The sequence below is a fragment of the Xiphophorus hellerii genome, chromosome 24 (genome assembly GCF_003331165.1).
Source record: "Xiphophorus hellerii strain 12219 chromosome 24, Xiphophorus_hellerii-4.1, whole genome shotgun sequence".
NCBI classification, from domain to species: domain Eukaryota; kingdom Metazoa; phylum Chordata; class Actinopteri; order Cyprinodontiformes; family Poeciliidae; genus Xiphophorus; species Xiphophorus hellerii.
In genome coordinates, this window is record NC_045695.1 from 3,692,924 (window position 1) to 3,713,431 (window position 20,508).

At 38.0% G+C, this 20,508-nt stretch overlaps 1 protein-coding gene across 1 annotated transcript in view; it reads left to right on the forward strand.

The window, feature by feature from the left end:
• The window catches only part of LOC116716291 (dystrophin-like), a 235,817-nt gene that overhangs the window by 118,026 nt on the left and 97,283 nt on the right, over positions 1-20,508 (forward strand). The window contains exons 11-20 of the mRNA XM_032557211.1: positions 164-259; positions 1,102-1,200; positions 1,294-1,475; positions 4,880-5,030; positions 7,608-7,727; positions 11,894-11,995; positions 14,918-15,025; positions 15,122-15,301; positions 16,623-16,792; positions 19,828-19,951. Coding sequence (XP_032413102.1) covers positions 164-259; positions 1,102-1,200; positions 1,294-1,475; positions 4,880-5,030; positions 7,608-7,727; positions 11,894-11,995; positions 14,918-15,025; positions 15,122-15,301; positions 16,623-16,792; positions 19,828-19,951 — 1,332 coding nt within the window. The remainder of the gene's footprint in view (positions 1-163; positions 260-1,101; positions 1,201-1,293; positions 1,476-4,879; positions 5,031-7,607; positions 7,728-11,893; positions 11,996-14,917; positions 15,026-15,121; positions 15,302-16,622; positions 16,793-19,827; positions 19,952-20,508) is intronic.

Genomic DNA, 20,508 nt, shown 5'->3' on the forward strand with positions numbered 1-20,508 from the left:
ATTCCTTCTCTCCATTTGTTCTCTCCTACATTCTGGTCATGTTCCCTTCATTTTGTTCCTCTAATGTCTCCCCGTCTCCTCCACATTCACCTAATGTCTGTTTTCTCGCCCCATCTCCTCCTTTCCCTTTGTCTCCTGTCGTGTGTTTTCCTCCGTTCATCAGTTCCTGACCCGCAACCAGGAGGAGCTTCAGCGGGGCCTCAGTCCTCTGCCTCCTGGATCCACCAGCCTGGAGAGCTACCAGGCTTCACTAGAGGAGGTAAATTTTAAAAAAATTTAAAAACTGTAGCAACTCTCTCATGTCATGTTTGGTTTCTGTGCACATTAACTCATACTTACCTCATAACCCTTTGATCTCCCTTGGCAACCATTCAGCTGTGCAAAAATCATTCCTTCACTAAGAGCTGCCTTTTCCACAAAGTTCCTCCTCTAAGCTGCAGTTTCTAAGCTGAGCTTCCGTCTCGTGTAGCACTCCTCCCCCACTCAGCTCCTTCAGACTAGCCAGCAGCAATTAGCAAACACCTGGTGGAACTGGGCATCAGCTGAGCTAACTATACGAGCTACTTCTTAGTGTAAGGCTAATAAAAAAAACATTGTCATAGGGTTAATAGAGGAGTGATGCTGTGATGACTTCCTGAAGGCGAAGTTTCAGAAAGAGCAGGAGTTTTTAAAGAGACAGAAGCCTAATTTCAAGGCGTTAAATTACAAAGTCAAGTTTCTTTTAAGTATAACAACTGAACTTAACATAGTTGTTTGATTGTGCTCGAAAGTTTCACTATGTGTCTTGGAAATACATTATACTGTCCCTTTAAGAATCTGTGGTGAAACTTTAAAGTAACATTTCTCATGGCTTAATATAAATTCTCCTTCCTCTTCATAATTACACTACTATATGTTGCTCTATCACATATCTTCTTGATAAAAATTGAGTTTGTGGTTGCAATGTGACAAAATGTGACTTAACTTCACGGTGTGGGAATATCTTTGCCGTGTTGTAAATAAGAGTTGTAATTTTAAAACAACAGGAAACTGCTGAGTGTAACAGAAACGCAAACGTTCCTCTTATTCCTTAAGTAACTTGTTGAGCTCTGCTTCCTACAGGTGTTGACGTGGCTGCTGTCGGCAGAGGACGGCCTCCACGGCCAGCCCTCCATCACCACCCATGTGGAGGAGGTGAAGGAGCAGTTCCACACGCATGAGGTAGGCGGAGCAAGAGAGGAGCCAAACCCTTAATTGAGCTTTTTCAATCGATTGGAAGTACGTGTGATATATCGCCCAATCTCTTTTCACCAGGGCTACATGGTAGAGCTGACCACCCATCAGGGCAGCGTGGGACGCGTCCTGCGGGCCGGCGCCGCCCTGCTGGCAGAGGGTAACCTCAGTGAGGACGAGGACTCTGAGGTCAGGGAGCAGATGAACCTCCTGAACTCCCGCTGGGAACACCTGAGAGTAGCAAGCATGGAGAGACAGAACAGGTCTGTCGACTCTTAGTATATCTTCCCACAATCTGAATGGTTAAGCCTTAATAATAAAGAATTGTTTATTTTAGGAGGTAGAAAAGCCTCTTAAGCAGACTCTATTGTTCCTCACTGCAAATGTCTTGAAAAAGACGGCACTTTACTCATTTTTCACCTCACCGGAAATTTATTTGACAGTTTCACTGCCTGAAACTTCTTTGTTTTATTTGTGCTCACAATCTGCTCATTCGTGACAGGAGGAGGTTACATTTTCCTTTTACCTTCTCATAAAATTGGTCCTTCAGCCGCACACCTCCGTTTTCTTTTAAACTTCCTCCACGCTCAGATATTGGTGAGCAAATGAATACATGTAGGGTTTTCAATGTCTTTGCTGCTGAACTATCAGTAAATGGATAATTAATTTATCACTTCTATTAACGTTTCACAGCGGATTGCCAAAATGAGTTGGCTAACAACGAGCACCAAGGTTTTCAATAAAAGTAAACTATTATATGATCTCCCTGAAGGAGATCATATAGGTCTAACAAAATATTTCAGTTCAGGGACCTAAGCCATATTATAGAGTTTTAAACATTTAAAGTTTCAAATATAACCATCAAGCAAGAACTAAGCGAGAACTAAAGTGGTTATATTGCTCTTCTGTCTCAATCTACTTGCACATACTCATCTCAGTCTTGTCCAAAATGTGAATAAAACCCTACTGATGTACTGCTGGACCAGTCTAAAAATAATAAAACCTTATATTGTATTTTCTTAAGTAATTGATTTGTAATAGTTTATTCAAATATCCAGACTTTAACAATATTTCCCAATCACCCACCTTGGCTGTGTTTGTTGGTATTATCCTAGAAACATGTAGGTGCGTTGCAACGTGACATCACGCTTGCAAAATCCGAACTCTGAACTGTTCGCCAACAATGACTAACATTGGTTTTCGCTGTCATTTGTCAACATGCTAATTCTTAAATGTAAAGTATAAAATAAAGAGATGCAGTGCTTGGCTACCAATTATCAACAGTACAACCTCTATGACAAGGTTTTATCCCATTTCACAAGTCATTGAAAAGTTTTAATTAAAAAAAGTTGCAAGGGAGAGGAGAATAGGTCAGCTATGCTAGCTTGACTTTGATAATCTTAACATGTAGATATGCTGTGGAACTTGCTGTGCTTTGGTTCAGTTGGAAAAAGAAATAGGCAAACCTCACACCAACTCTGACAGATCATTAGTAGTTTAGGTGTTTAAATTAGCTAATCAACCACCACTGTGTTCACACGATCGCATATTAATAACCGCAAAATAAACATCAAGCCTGAAAACATAATACTGTAACAGACTGAATGTTCTGTTCTATGTGTGGGAAATGTTTGCTTGTTTTTTTGCTGTTGAATTCGGATACACTAGTGGAGCTTTTGTCTGTGTGTAGCGTAGCCGACACAGGTAGCGAGAAAAACATTACCAGTGTTTTTGAGCTGTCCTACTGTGCTTTTTATGCGTTATTTTCCCCTTTACTGTATCGCACCGCACTAAATGAATAAAACCTACATCTCCAGGTTTTATTTTGTTAACGGAATTGTTCTAGTGCGTCTGTAAAAGAATCGTCTTTTTGCCCTCCAGCATTGTGGGCATGCGCGTCATTTCTGGATGAAAACAATACGCAACGCGTTTATAGTAGTAGGAGAAAAGGTTCAGCCAGTTTGAAATCAATCTTGGTTTTTTTTTATATTAACAACTGGTTACAGTAAGGGAATTTGTTCACATAAAAGGTCTTTTATGTTAGAAACTCTTTTCCCATGACTACATATACTATCAGCTTTAGCACTAGCTTGTCGTCATTTTATTTATTTCCATCTTTTTCAATATCAGCTCAGAAAATTGGATGTTTGTGACTATTTGATTCAGCACTTAGTCTGCTGGTAGTACACCCGCACTAAAGGGTAAATATATATATAGTATTTCTTAGTGAAATGTAGGCCTCTACCTCTCCTTTTGGATGATTAAAATGTTCACCTTTGAAGGACCTTTTTAAATGCCGACATTTGTAACTTGTCACAAATGGTAAATGAAAGTGGAATATCAGCACTGCTGAGTCAGCACAAGTAAATCTTCCTTCAGCTTGTAAGAAAGAAGTAGCACACTCAGTGGAAGTACGTGTTGTCGTGTGGACGTACTTAAAGGAGTCCACGACTGTGAAGTGGAAGGAAGCAGCTGCAGTTCAATCTCAGTATAGATTTAATCTCAAGAGATTTCATAGTGAGCATTAGCGAACATTCTGCAGATCAACGAACAGATTGGTTTGGGATGAAGTGCAGAAGTTGAAAGATAAGTTTGGTTGTAAGAGAGGATCTCGCAGAAAGCAGATGAACACAAGTCGAAACATTTTGTCACTTTGGCCAAAATCGGCAAGTTAAAAAAAAGAAGAGAGAGAAAAATAAACAGGAAAAACAAAATACTGTGATTTTTTTTTTCTTTTTTTTTTGCCTTCTCATCAATAAATTAACCTGCAATACATTAAACAAATAGTCATATTTTTATTTATTTTTTTGTTGGAAAAGGATGTGTAAGTTTATATTTATGGGTTTATCTCACTTTGCAAAGTTTGATAATATACGACTGTAAAAAACAATTTTTGTCACTTTTACTAAAAAGTATGTAGCTGGCCAAGTTTAATAAATTCATTAAAGTCATTTCTTGGTGTATAAAAGCCTGCTGATTAGATGTGTTCCTCACAAAAGAATGCAAAAATCTACAATAAATAAATGTATTTTGCCGAAAATAGCTCTTTGGATTGTAGAAGTTGCTGACCTGGTGCATATAAATACTTCATTTGAAGAAAGTAATCAATTGTCTCTCGGAGTAGAGATCATTTTGGTCCTATTTACTAACCTTAAACAATAAGAATTTATATTTATGTATGTTGGAGGTTATGTTTCTTTTTTTTTTTTTTTTACAGCTGTTTTGTCAGAACACACCAGAAATTTAAAGCTGTGATAAAAAGAGTTTGAGCCTACGTCGGCTTCACATACCTTCTCTCCCATCTTACTTTCACAGTTAATGAAGATCTTTACTGTGGCTCACATCGATGAGTACAAAGAGCTGCACTCTTTCTAATTATAGTGAATCCAAGATTAACTGACACTGAGCCAAATTTAATTAAACAGTTCTGCTATCGTCGTCGATAATCTTGTTGACTCGAGCACAGAGATAAGCAGACACGGCCCCCTTGCTGAATGGGGTCTGAATAATAATAATGATAATAATGGTAATAATTACCTGAAATCTCCTGCTTCGACTTTAAAACCCGCCATCTGACGGATTTCCAAGCCGCTCCTCAGGAAGACTGCTTTGGGGATACCGAGCCCAGCCGCGTAACCGACAGGCTTCTGATTTGTTTCCGTCCCAGACTCCATGAAGTCCTGATGGAGCTGCAGAACAAGCAGCTGCAGCAGCTCACCGAGTGGCTGGACGTCACAGAGGCTCGCATCAAGAAGATCAGCGCTCAGCCGCTCGGTCCCGACCTGGAGGACATCAAGCACCAAGTGGAGGAGCACAAGGTGAGCATCACCTGGTCCCACTTTCACCTTGAATACGTGTTTCCACACGATCATGTAAGAGAGAAACACAAAGATAAGAAGGGGTAATCCTTTATTAGTCCCACAAGCAGGAAATTTAAGCTGACACAGCAGAACGTGGACAGAACAAAAGAGTGAAAGAAATGTTAAAACACATGTAGGCTAATTTAGAAATACAAATATGAAAATATCTGGAAATTGATCAAAAATACAGATGTGTATGTATGAATATGTATATTCATACACACACACACAAGTATACATTTACAAAATATACACACACTCACACACACACACACACTAGGCCTGTCATGATACATTTTGCTGAACAATACATTGTTCCAGAAGTTATTGCGATAAACGATAATATTAATGGTTTGAGACCATTTTCAAGTAATACATTGATAATGACCATTACATCAACAACATTTAAATTCTGTTGAACATTTAACACTGGAACTGGAAGACATTTTAAATATCAAAAATAATTCAACAAAACAACAAATAAAATGAATTATGAAGCCACTGTTAACATAATCATCCTTCAAAAGAAACCAAAAAGGGCCAGTTGAGACCAAAACACCAGACTGAAGACTTTTATCATTCAGTTTTTGGGTAGAAAGAGAGAAAAGAGAAAAACCATAAATCATGCAAGTGGAAATTATTCAGCTTGTTTTAATTCATCATGTGATTAATTGATTTATTGTTTAATGCGACATGCCTAACACACACATACATATAAACACATATATGGAAATGTACAGAGAAATATGTTGAAATAAATCACAACAGTGACAGTTTTGGCAAATAAAAAAAAACATATTGAGATAAAAGTGTATACTGCAGTTTTAATAAAGCTGCTGACTGTTGTTGATTGTGAGCTTGAGAATTGCATCTGAATTAAAGATATTGTAAGATATTAGGAGAACCACTAAGCAAAAACTTAGATCTTCATATATTTCTGTGCTCTTAATAACAAGCATGGACCCAAGATAACATGTGGCCCGTAGTGCTGATAGGTAATATTTCCGTCTCAGGAACGAGGTTTCTGGCTTCTGGCATTGAAACTATTTGTTTATAATTTCTTAATGACTTCCTGACCTTATTTGTTAGGCTGAACAAAAAACAAAAACAAATGTAAGGACTATTACAGACACAGGAAGCCTGAGTGAATAATTAGCCAACACTTGGAGACCAGACATGGTGGTATTCATGCTGCATAGCAGTGACAATACATCTGCAAAATACTGTGCCCATATATTTTGAATAGCAGCACCTCACTGCTGTCCACTTTGTTTATTGTAATAAAAAGCAGCCTTTTCTTTCTTCTGCGTTATCTACCTCGTTTTTCTCGGCTTGCGTTTTCTTTACTCTAATTTAAAGATCGAATGGTTGTCAAATTATTTTACCATCACAGAACTCTGTTTGCTTTTTAATTTGACTGTGATTTTCTTTAGGGTTCAAAACCGTTGCAGCAGGGGCTCTCGGCTGTTCATATTTTCACTTTGTTAAACGTGGCCGTGTTTTAAAAAAAAGTTCCATCATCTCCGCTCTAATCGCAGCGTGAGGCTGAGCTCTCCAGCTGTGTTAAATGGATTTATCTGGCGCGTTCACATGCCTTTTGAAACCTACGCTTCAAATTGGCCTTCTGTGTGTAGAAGCGGTTGGTGTTGAACTGTCACTTAATATACATTTTTCCTTTTTTTTTTTTTTTTTCAAAGTGTTCTCAGCGTACTAATTGTGAAGTAACAGCAGCCAAGTTGAAAAGGAAAATTACTCAATGTCATTAGATATTAAATTTACTGCTTAGCAACACAATGTTCTCTGGCTTCAGGTTGTGAATCTAAGTAAGATTTACTTGTTGACAGAAGGATCATTAGACTGATTTATTTACTTATTTTTTTGCCTTGGAGAGGTATTAACTAAACATTTTTAATTCAGCTTCTTAAGTAGATATGATATAAGAGGCAAACTAAAGTCAAGATGTAACATAAACCAAACAAATTTGTTGAGACTTTTGAAAAGAAATCAAGTTAAGAGCTTTTAAAGTTATCCCTGCTCCCTATTGATTGGCTGCTGATCCTGCTGTTGGTTTAACTTCTTACCTCTAGAAATCAATAATTATTTCCTGTTTATGTCATGTAAATATCATACCGGATTGTTGTTTCTGCACTAGCCTGCTTGCTATTTTAAGTTCCACGCTGTGCATAAATTCATCATTCCCATGAACGAATACCACTACTGTGGTACCATCTGCAAATTTAATAAGATTTCGCTCATGTGCGGATGTAAAGTTCTGTGTTAGCAACGTGACCAGCAAGAGGCTAAGCACACAGCCCTGAGGCGCCCCGGTGCTGAGCATGACAGGTTTGTTTTTGTCTGCTAATGACATTTTTTTTTTGATCATCTGAAACATTCTACTGTGTCAGCATCGCAGAACAGTGGAAAACTCCAAAGGCACAAATACATTCACAGCTCTGTAACTCTTCTCAGACGAAAATGTAGCGTTGTAAAACTTTGTATTCCATTTTCCATGTGTGTTTTCTGTCTGCTTTGCAGCTCCTCCAGGAGGACTTGGAGATGGAGCAGGTGAGGGTGAATTCTCTGACCCACATGGTGGTGGTTGTCGACGAGAACACCGGAGACAGCGTGACTGCCGCCTTGGAGAGCAAACTCCAGGCGAGTAAACACAAACACTTAGTAGAGAATCCGTCCTTCAGGTTCCTCTAATGCAGGGGTGTCAAACTCAATTTCACCAAGGGCCACTTCAGCATATTGGCCACCCTCAATGGGCCACATTGACGGTATAAATCAGGAATGCCCAAGTGCAGTCCTCCAGACTGCAACTTTTAGATGTGTCCCTGCTAAAACATACCCCAGACAAAAAGTTGACTTCCCTCATTAGCAGCAACTCAGTTCTGTAGAAGCCTATGAATGAGTCAATGATCCAGGTGTGTTAGAGAAAGAACGCATCTAAAGTTGCAGAGTGATAGGTCTGGAAAACTAGACTTGGTCAACCCTAGCATAAATGTATGAAAATACAATGTTAAAAATAAATTAAACAACACCTCATATTGTTAAATAACTGATTTTATGTAGTCAAGTTTTAAATATTACATTTGAGTTTGCATGGATGTAAAATTACTGCTCAGTTTAAAAATTACAGTATTTTTAAACTGAGCAGTTTAAAAATATGCTCAGTATTTTTTATGTGCTCAGCTAAACTTCGCTCTTTAGCTCGTTAGCTTGTCGATGTTTCAGTTTTATTCGCTGGGAAAATTAATCTTTGTCTGCTTTGAAGATAAGCAGACAAATAATAAAAAACAAGTTTTGATATTAACTCTCAACTTCATTCACAAAACTTTTTCGTTATTTATTACACAACGAACATGTATTTCACATAAGAACAAAACAATGAGGTGACGTTGCCTGTCCTTGAACACAAAGCTGATCCCTCTTCACCCTGTCACCAACTCACACACATCCTCATTGTGTTGTGTTCTGTAAATAAACAAAACACAAGCAAAATCAATAAACTATATGCATATTCCAGTATACTGAGTTTTGGTTTTACATTCATTCTATTTAAATGTAGTTTGTTCGTGCTTACCAATGTTTTCTGGCCGGATGTCTGGCGCCGTTTTCCCCTGGTCAGTTCGTCGATGTCTGGTTTTAGTTCTATTCTGTGGCAATCCGCAAAACGGCGTGTAGGTTTTCGTCAGTAATGCGCGATCTGGTCTTGGTCTTGTTTAAATTCATTATTGAAAACACAGATAGGTGCTTCCAAACGTGGACAAAACACGAGCTGCATGGAGTCGAAGCTGTGGCATCAAATCAGGGGGCAGTAGACGGTAAAAGTCCTCGATTGAAACATCACGGGACTTCGCTCTTTAGCTTGTTAGCTTGTCGATGTTTCAGTTTTATTCGCTGGGAAAATGAATAATCAGCTTGAGGTGACTCTGCTGCACTCTAGTGGCGAGAAGCCGTAATGTTGGTTGGTAAGAATCGGAAGGCATTATGGGATATGTAGTTTGTAGTCAATTCGTGCTCAAAACCTATTTTAACCCTCCTGTTATGTTCGTTTCTAGGGTACAGCAAAAATGTTCGTGGGTCAATTTGACCCAGGGAGTGTTTAATCATGCAATAGTGTCAGAAACCAAAAAATTCCTCCAAAACATTTTTGTATCTGATTATTAACTCCAATACTAACCATTTCAATCAATATTTGTGCAATGATGTTTTATTATTTCTCAGAAATTAAGGATCAATGACGACAACCTGCTCATTTACTCATTTGGACATAAAAAATGGAATTTAGATTTTTAATGTCCACTGAAAAAAACCTAGACACAAAAAAACAATAATTTCCTTGAAGTTGACCTTTGGTAAATTATTTTATATTATACTTTTTTTTTTTACCAAAGGGTGATCTTTATAATTGAACTTGAGACACACATACTGTTCTGGGTCAAATTGACCCGCTGATTAAAATCAAGATAAATGAGTCATGCAGAGAGTATTTATGTTTTCATCCACTTCTGCTGAGTGTCACTCAGAGTGGGTGGAGTTTGTCCACAGGAACAGAAAAGATTCCCGTCAAAGGTTGTGTGAACACCTGCTTTCTCGCAGTTTCCTAGTGAAGTAAAGAGAATAGTGAGAAAGTGGGCTTGTGTGTGTGTGGTTGCGTGTGTTTGCGTGTGAATGTGTGTGTGGTGAAATATGGTTCATAACTGCAAGGAAACATATAGAATTGGACATTTTAAAATCTTTTTTTGCACTTTAACCTGACTGCCGGGTCAAATTGACCCGAACAGTATCGATGTAAAAAGTAGACCTAGGGTTTGGTACAAATGTGTAACATGAATAAATTTTCAACTTATGTCTAGAGTGCACCTATTAAGACAAATAGAAAACGTTTCATGCAAAAAAAATGCTTCTATTTTTTTTTTTTAATTTGTAAATTTTAAAACGGGTCAATTTGACCCGGAACATAACAGGAGGGTTAAGTCAATCAATGGGGCTGTAAAACGGTGGTAGGGGGGAGAGGGCCACATAAAATGACGTAGCGGGCCACATGTGGCCCGCGGGCCTTGAGTTTGACACATGTGCTCTAATGTGATGTAAATGTAATGGATGAAAACAGAGCTAGAACCACAGCCTTGATTTGTTTCAAAGTGTGGATCCGTGTCACTAGAAGAACAGAAAACGTCGCCTAATGCTGCTTAAGTCTTAGTGTACTAAAACAAAATATTGGTAAGAATTAATGTTGTGGCATATTTTGTATATCTATATATTTTGCACATTTGAAAACAAAGCTGACCGAAATGTTTCAGAAGATTTCCATAGTGAGCCCAGCAGACTTACCAGCTGTATTTTGTTGGCTGTGTTTTGTTTTTTACAAAGAGCAAACTTAGTAGAAAATATTTCTACAAAGATATTGCCAGCAAGATTGCATGCAGACTGGAGTAATGGACATTGTTGTTTATCTTAATTTTCGACGCTGATGCTTCACTTCAGCGTCCTGCTATATCCTACACAGCGCAAAGAATGAGACAGGATTACGCTACAACTCCAGCCATTAATTTTCACATCAGTTTGTTGCTGCTGCTATAATTGGAGCCCGATGCCTGGGTTGAAGTACCGTCACACAGATGGCTGTCTTTGTTCAGGCTTGGCTTCTTCAAGCCGGTTGCTGTCAGATTTATTAAATGGGTTATTGTTGCAGCACTGTTGACTCACAAAGAAATTATTTTGTTTTGTTGCATCTTGTTGGTTTTTTTTGTTTTTTTTCTTTTTGTTTCTTTTGTTTGTTGGAGTACAATCACAAAGCTTCAAGACTAGGACATACATTTGTGATGAAGTAGGTCTTGATACCATAATTCTGCACTTAAATTTGAGTGTAGTGATGGACCTGAACCTTCACTGACAAATAAAGACAGTAACAAAGTCAGTCTTCTATCATGGGAAGAACATTTCCAAGATTAACGGACTAATGTCCCAATAAGATCTCGATAAACTTAACCATGCGTACTTAAATCTTCTTGTTCATTTTGCGTCCTTAGAGTCAGAACCAAACATGGAGAAGCAGCATTCAGTTTTAATGCTCCACTAATCTAGAAACAAACTTCCAGAAAACTGCAAAGCTGCTGAAACACTAAATTCCTTCAACTCGATGATATTTGAGGTTGCATTTGATTAATAAAAAGTGAAAAATTGATTCATTCTTGTCTGGATTACAACTTTTTATTACTTAATTTTTTTACTGTAATGTCTTTTTTGTTTGTTTTATCATGTAAAGCACATTGAACTACTTTGTTGTTGAAATTTATAGTTCAAATAAACTACAGACACTATCAGTAGTAGTACAGTCTGCGTTATGTTTAAACGTAGACGTAGAAATAAATTCTCTAACTTGATCATCCTGATCCTTGATCAGCTGGATAGAAACAAAAAATGACATTTTCTTTTGAAGTGGGATAATAAAAGTTGTCGTTGTACATGAGTGCCAGTTTTGTAACATTTTAAGTGACAAAAGAGCAGAAAAAATGGCATTGTGTAAGAACCAGTGCTTTGCATGTCCAGTGTTTGTTTTGTTTCTTTGTTTTCTTAGTTTCTTTTCCCCCTGCGCTCAATATAAACTTTAGAGGAGCAAGAAGCCAAAATCAAACGGCATTTCTGACATCTTAAAAAAGCTCATCTGGCATGTCAAAAGTATGAACCAATTACCTTTTGAGGCAACATGATGAAAATTTTACTCTGCCTGGGGGAAAATATCTCAAAGAGAATTTTATTCCAAATATACACTCTGATCGAAGATGTTTGCGTGTGTGTGGGTGGGTGCGCAGGTTCTCGGTGACCGCTGGGCAGCAATTTGCAGATGGACAGAAGAGCGCTGGATTCTGCTTCAGGAGATTCTGTTAAAATGGCAGCACTTCACTAACGAACAGGTAGGAGCTCAGGTGTATGTAAGCGGTTGTGACATCATCATCGAGGCAATGTTTTCTTTTTATTACTCTATGTTTAATGGGAATCAGTCAAGCAAATCAACTCGAATCTCTCATTTTTACTGGCTTTTAAAGAAAAGTTAAACTCACTGAAAAGTACAGTACTATGGTCAACATCTGTTCTGTGCTATTTAGATAAACTCACAGTGACAACACTGTAAGGTGTACCAAATAAAGTGGTGTGAGTGCAAATTTGCACAGAGGGGCCTTATGTTTGACTATTTCTGTTTATAAATCCCAAAATTTGTAATGTAATTACTTATTTTATAGAACATCAAATAATTTCAAACTAAAAAAAATAAGTAAACCAGTTGAAGTTCAATTACTTTGAAATTTACGTCCCTGATGAATGCACAGTCACATCTAATAAATTTAAACACGTTTATATGAGGCTCATGTTGTCAGATTAAAAGTACATTTTGAAAATCATAACCATGAAGCAAGTATTAAACATACTTCTCATTATGTTCGCATTTCTGTATCGAAAATGTTTTTCATTGGACTGATATGATATTCCAATTGTAAATATTTCCATTAGTAAGCAGAAGAAGCTTGAAAATGAAACTATATAGCTCTAGCTTTATTAATTTAGTGAATAGAGCTACTGAAATAAATGAACTTTTCAAAAATATTCTAATTTCTTTCACATAACTGTGTTAGCTGCTTACAGTTATTTAAAAGAAATGTATAATGTTAATGTTGGATATAAATGTTAAAACTCAAGTACCTAACTGAAGTCCTTACCATTGATGCCAAATAATATCAATGGTGTTGATGTAGATACAAGTACACAGTACACATGAATGTTCACACTTGCTGCAATGTCTTTCTTTAATTATCATACTACTGCTAGCTGTAGAGCTGTCAAGTGTAGCTAGTTTGCTAGCACATGTAGAGCTAGCAAACTTCATTTCCTAGCTCTACATGTTAATAAACACATAGTCATGTCAATCAGTGGGCTGACTGGCAATCAGACCCACTGATATTTTTGTGAAATAGCAAAACCATCTCCCAAAATGAAATGAGAAGAACTTCTCAGCCACAAAAATCTTCATAGTTCTATGAGTGGAAATGCAAAAGAAAGGTAGATTTGTATAGGATTTAACTAACAGAGTGTATTTATTTTTATTTTTTACAAATAGTCTGAAAAATCCTGTAGGGATTTAGGAGCACAACAACATATATTTGTGGTTTGTGGTAAACTGACAACCACAAATGTGGAAAAGTTCCAATTAATACTTTTGCAAGGACAATTCTAAATGAATGAATACATGGAATATATTCTGTTTGTTATTATTGAAGGTTTTTTTTATTATTATTATTCAAACCACTAGTGTCTATTCAGTTTTTGGTGTGTAAGAGTTGCTTAAAAATGTGCATAAATTGCGTTTCCACGGAGCGATCACAGCAAGTCCAACCATTTCTGCATGCAGTGCTGCAATCATGTACCAATCCCAAACTGAATAGGCCTGGAATGACCAACCCTTTCATGGTCAACATGCATCATCTTTGGCAAGAGCAGACTTTGTGAAGAAAGTAAAAAAAATTAATTAAGTGGGTTAAGATATGTGATTTGCTCATGTTTTGTAAGTAATAATTGCAACGTCTAAGATCACAGCGTTGGATTAAACGTGATTAACAAGTCTGAGTTAATTAAAATTCAACAAATAGATTTGCATTGGAACTGCTTGCTTAATCGACTTTTTTGTTTTCTGCCCCACTGACTCATTTTTATCATTTAAAGTGAAATGTGCTTCAGTGTAATTATTTTTTTCTGTTCATTAACCCCTTAATAAAATGGCAGGTTGATGTAAAAAATGAGGACATCCCATTAAACTCCTATTAAGTTCTATGTTTAGAAATCATATAACCTTATGTTTTTCATCTCTTGAAAGCAAATGGGATTTATTTGCACTTAAAGGATGAAAATTAACCTCGATTTATTCAATAATTAGCAAAGATGTATTTAAAGATCTGACTTTGACTGGGCCTTTTTAAGCTTTTTATGTTCAGGTAATTCTCTGTGGATTTACTGGAATATTTTGGATCACTTTCTGCTTCAGCTTTCTTTTGTTTCCACACACACTTCACATTTTTGCACAAGTCCTGTCCCATACAAAGTAGAATTCATTGTGGACCGCAGTCTCTTTCTGATTGTACGACATGATTTTTAATGTCGGCAGCAACAATCGTCAAGGAGACGCTCTCCTTTAATATTGTTGAAAGCCAACATTTTTGAGAAATGCTGAAAACATTTGACATTTGGGACGTAGTTAGTTTGCACTACCTGCCACTTTTGCCTGTTTTCCCTGTCAAGGGAAAAGCAAAATTATTAATATTTTATTTTAATCAGTTTTGCTTACCAAAATTTCATAATCCTAATTTTAATGATTGTTTTATTTGTTAATTTTTGCTTATTTAAAATGTCTTCCAGTTTTATGGTTATTCTGTTTGTTGAAAATGGTCTCAAAATGACAATATTCTGGTTTATCGCGATAATTTCTGGGACAATTTATCGTCCAGCAAAATGTGTTATTGTGACAGGCCTAGTTGTGGTTCACTTTTGGGTGAACTTTCTTCGCTATTCTGGGCGTTTTTATAAAGTCTTACATGGTTTTTTTCAGGTTTTATTATCATTTACAATCCTTGAATTTGTCACAAAATTATTCTTAAATATCCAAATGTCCAGATATGATGCGGTTGTTGGGTGTCATTTTTATCACGACTGCATCAACAATGCTTTATTTTCTCAGAACCGGTCAGCTTGTCTTTATTTCTTTAATTCTTCATACTCTTCCTGTCTGTTATTGTCCTTTGCCTTATTTAACGCCCTAACTGATCTTAGTCTAACTTCTGTGTTGACAGTGTTTGTTTGACTCCTGGCTGACTCAAAAGGAGGAGCTGGTTCGCTCCACCAAGACCTCCAACCTCAAAGACCAGGCAGAGATGGCGGCCTGTTTGCACCGTCTGTCTGTGAGTTTTTCACACCCCGGCGTTCGCAACACCTCCCTGAACGGAACAAATACCTCCCAGACGGGCGGTATCAAATGTTTTCGTCTTTATTGTCAGGCGCTGAAGGGAGAACTAGAGGCCAAGCTTCCCACCATGGATAAGCTGTGCTCTATGAGCCAGGATCTGTTGTTCAGTGTCAAGAACAAAGAAGTCGCCTCCAAACTGGAGGCCAGATTGGACAGCTTTGCTCAGCGATGGGACCGACTGGTCCAAAATCTGGAGATGAACATCTCCCAGGTAGGTTGGTCAAGCTTTGTATTGGTTGGTTTATTATTACACAAAGAAGCAAAGGATTTATTTTTGCATTTTACACAATGATGTAAAACAGCATCAATTTACTATTTGGAAGTAAGGGTATCTATAGTTTCTAAAAGAACCTGTTTAGCTTTTTTTGGACAGTATGGCCATTACACTGACATTTCTCAAAAGTTGTCATCATTTTTGAATCCAGTATGTTCAATAACAGAGGTTGAAAGCACAAAAGTACAATAAGAACAACTTGGCTGCAATCCATTCAGCCTTCCTCTTACCTGCATAGAAAACACATTTTCCCTTTTATTTACACCTTCTCTGATTTTGTTTTCTTCTAATAAACATCGGTGACACTGGAAGTAGCTAACTGCAAGTTTTACTCCAAACGTGCGACAGAAGCCTGAGGTTGACGCGTGTACATTCGGAAGCACTTTGGTAAACTGTTGATTTTAAAAGTGATATACAAATAAATTTGACATTGACCCTACTTAACCCTCAAGTATACAGACCTTTTGTTGGACCATATTACCATGGAGACTTCCTCTGCCTCCACATCAGATCGGTCTCTCTGGTCTCCTTTAATCGATTTAGTTTTTTCTCCATCTCTCTTTCTGCAGGCAGACTTCTGTTCTTGTGTTCTCTTCATCACCTATTTTTATTTATTTATTCATTTCATTGCTGTTCACTCAATATGCACATTTTAAATGTGCAGTTGAGTGACTAAAGTCTAAAGTCTATATATATTATACTAAAAGCTGTAACGCTCCACTTGGGAAAGTAAGTTTGGTGACTTACAGAATGTAAGTGGTTTTACCAGAAACAGCCCTAAATAGGAAACAAAAACAAGTACCACACACACACACCAAACACACACCTGGACTGAAGACAAATCCATCATTTCTTCCAGTCTGCCCAGCAGCAGCACTTTCCGTCCTTCCCTTGCTCCATCCTTTTCTCTCTTTTAATCACTTGTCCATTATAATCAGTCAGATGATTAGCGTATTGACCTCTTCAGGTTGACACCTGGCTGTGAACATTTCCGTTTCCATGGCAGCATTGATTTTCCAGTAATTGTACTCAACGTTAAAAGCTCATTAGGCCATACCTTGGCGCAATAAACATACACACAAAGACACCCATACGGGGAATTAGATCTTTCCCATTTCTTCACCTGGCCTTTTTTCCCTCACCCTGATACAGAACATGTTCACCCATTTCCCCCACATTCACATCTACAGCTTCAGGTTTAACTAAAACCACCACCGCTTGGCTTGTTCGTCCAAATAAATTCAAATTTCACCTCCAGCTTTCCTCGGCTGCCGGTGCGACCAAGCAGTCTGAGGCGACCCAGTCGGTCACAGAGACCGTTACCAAGGTGACCACCAGGGAGAAGGTGTCAGCTTGGCGCCACACTCGAGAGTCGCCGCCGCCTCAGAAGAAGAGACCAGTGGTGGTGGATTCTGAGCTCAGGAAAAGGTGAGTGTGTGTTCAGACTCCTGTCACCCAGCAGTTATTATCTGTTGACATTTTCTAACTTTATGTGACATGTTTAGTTTCATGCATCCTTTTCTGCTCTCCTATCTCAGCAGGTAGGTGATTATAGTCAGGTCTGGTCCAATATTAGAAAGTAATAAGTAGATAATAAGGTATTAATCCCCCTTTACTATGAGGCTCCTAAATAAAATCCAGCTCAGATGTATTTCTGCTTTGTAGTGATTAATCCGTCACATTCCAATACCTTTTCTTCAAACATTGTTTTCAGCCATATTTGATAGGGATGCACGATATTATTGGCATGCTAACGGTATCGGCCGAGATTAGCTGTACCATTTAATATCAGACAATATTTTGATTCCATCAAAATAACTCACTGATATAAAAGGTTGTGAAATTTGTTTGAACGTTGTCATTGTCGTTGAGAGAGCAAATTTCATGAATAAATTTGACATGAAACATAATGCAAGTTGAAAGTGTTTCATCATTTTGAGTCTCCTTTTTTAGCATTTTGCATTTGGCAGCAGACTAAATTGACAAAGAAAACGCAGTGTTTTAATTTTACAGTAGAGAAAGTCATATAGTTTCAATAAGTAGGTATAGGAAAAAAATAATGTATTGGTATCAGTTATCAACCAAATGTGTTTTGGCATACCAGATAGCGCCCAAAAATTCTATATCGTGTATTCCTAATATTTGACATATATATATTTATAGCATTTTTTAACAACTGAAGTTAACCTGGCTGGAAAACACACAACACTGCCCCTTTAAGAGAATTGTTGGCACTAGGAGGAGAAGATAAAAAGCGATAGGGGAGTCGTCGTGGCACAGCGCTGGACCACAATAATCCTGAATCTGCATGTCTGACTCCTACTGACCCAACACCTGTAGTCTGATGTAATCTTGCTCCCAGTTGAGTCATTATGGAACCATCTTCACCCAGTTCCTATCCACCAGTTAATACAGCTTTTACCTTAGTTCCACAATCTCGTCTAGATTCCAGAAATCTCCTGTTTTTAAAGCTGTAAAGACAGCTTTAATTTCTTTAAGCTTTTTGAACATCAAAGAAAGTGGGCTAAGTGTCAAACTTTGACTATTGGCCATGAAACATCAAGATGCAGTAACTTCCACAAGCAAGGTCACAGCTACATCAGTCTTCAAACTTGGTCAGTTTGTTCATAAGGCATGGCCGATTCAAAGTTGTCAAAACGATGAGTTTCTCCTAGGGCCCAGCTGCATCATACTTTCTATGTCTCATTCAGAGGTCGTATTTATGGAATGTTTTCCGTATTAGACTGGTTGTTTTTTAAACGACGGGAAAATTTGAAGCCCCTCGGCCATTTTGACAGGTTATAATTAACATCCTTGACTGGTGCAAGTCAAGAGCGCAGACATTATAGACTTTATGCAAAGATTTAATTGCAGAGGCAAGTACAACAGAGTGTTCAAGAGTTACGGACCGGACGCTTTGGAGCGCGTCTGGTTCTGAAACGCATTTCAAACCTTTGATGGAAATAGCGAGTTTAATTCCAGTCTCCAGTTCATACAAAACAGAAAAAAATAATGAGATTGCAATATTGTCTTAATCCATTTATAGTCTAAACAGAGGAGTTTATCTTGGGGAAATAAATAAAGGTGCAGAAGTTAATTAGACCGTAACATGCGCAGTGCACTGCAGCTGCACAACCAATGCGACTCGGCTCGGCCGCTGCAAAGAATTAAACTTAACTCATCCTGTGGTTTCAGTAAAAAAAAAAAAAAAAAAACTTCCTTGTTCACATTACCTCCTGTGCCCAGAAGGAGAGCGGCAGACGTAACATTTGTCTGTTTCAGGGAAGCGAAACTGTTCAAAAAAGATCATCGTAAAAGCGCACGTCCGAACTGCACATTGTAAAAAGAAAAAAACTCGCCAAGTTCAGTTGATCGGTTTGAATCAGACAGATCCAAGTGACTGATGAACTAGCGCAGATTTCTCCGCAGATGCGACCAGGAGGAATTTTTGAGGCACTGTTCCTTCAGACACCAGCAGGTGAAGGGTCCGCAGTGATTTTTGTCGCTACGGAGAAAAAGTTAGATGTGTTCATCTGCTGTATGTGTGATGGAAACTGATTTCAGTTAAACTAGGTGAATATTAACTAAACCGCATAAAAATGCAGCTAAATAGCCTATGTTAATATAATTATAATCTGACGGGTAAAAATAGTACATGACCGATTTTTTTTTTTATACCGTCTGTCAAAATGACGGAGAACAAAAAAAGTCTAGCGCGACCTCTGGTCTCATTACAGACCAGCCCAACAGCCTTAAATTGTAATTTGACTCCACTGCGCCCCCTTGGTTATTCCATCAGCTGTAATTACTTACTATATGAGTCACTACAGCATTTGTACACACACAACTGTGAAATCTTGCCTGGATCTCAAAATAATTATCAATGGTGCTTTATACAAAAGGTGCAGCATATAATGATGACTTTTCGCCACTAATATTTTCTTTTGTTACTGTCTGAATATTTCTCTTGTTTGCCAAGAGAAACAAGAGAAACTGAACTTGTAGCTTCAGTTTTTTCGTCTCTTCCTAGATGGAATGTCCTTCCTCATTTTCTGTTTAGCTGTCATGTTTTTCTGCTGGAAGACATTAGTTAAGATAATGCTACTTTCCATTATTGTCATGTTTTTAGGTATGTTTTTGCCTCTCATACAGAACACTAAGGAGGCAATTGAAAGAATTAATCAAGTTTATTGATCAATCAATGAAAATAGAATGTGTGTTTTTGTCCTGGACGAAAAAGAAACACTGAAAGCAAAGCATATCAAAACTGAGCAATAGGAACATGGATGTCTAGAGATTGAACTTGTAGTTGTTACTGAAGCTGTTGATGAGTACACCAGGAAGGCCTTTGGTTCGTGTAACTCCATACCTTTTTGCGCTTCACAACACTAAAGCAACATTACCAGCAAATTGAACATCTGTTTCCGTTTTTTCCTTCTCTCCCGCCTGCGTTGTGCCATCAGGTTTGACGTGGACTTCACAGAGGTGCACAGCTACATGACCCGCGGCGAGGCCATCCTGCAGAGCCCCGAGTTCTCCGTGTCGCGCAAAGACGGCAGCCTTCAGGAGCTGCACGACAAAGTCCAGGTAAAAAAAAAACACAAAAAAAACAGTTTAGTGCTCAATGTGAGAATAATCCCCCACAGATACTGCTGAGATCTGAGCTGCTGGGAAAGCATAACCCAGCTGGGGCAGAACGAGGTTTTGCATCTCATTTAGCAGTCGGACCTGGAAGGACTTCTGCAACTGTGATTATGCAACAAGACAGCGTCAAACTTTGTTTAAAAAGTGTTGGTGACGTGTTGCTCAGTTTAGGTTAATCAGTTATGAATAAAATATACTTTTAAAAGTTCTAAATCGAAACAGAAAACGACCCAGATCAGAGACAAATGGAAGCAGAAACGACAAGAAGAGTGAAAATCTTTAGGGAAGTTTTGAAGTGAGAAATGGAGGACGCTGACCTCAGCTTGGATGTTTGATTTGATCGGATTTACACACTAAAGATGGTGAACAGGTCTCGGATAAGAACGCAGAAGGTATCTTACAACACCTCGTAAAAACCGCGCCCCAAATTAGCAAACCTAATGTCCCGAATAGCCAAACATTCCCTTTGCGTGTCAGCCACAGAAACCGGGGGGAGCCAT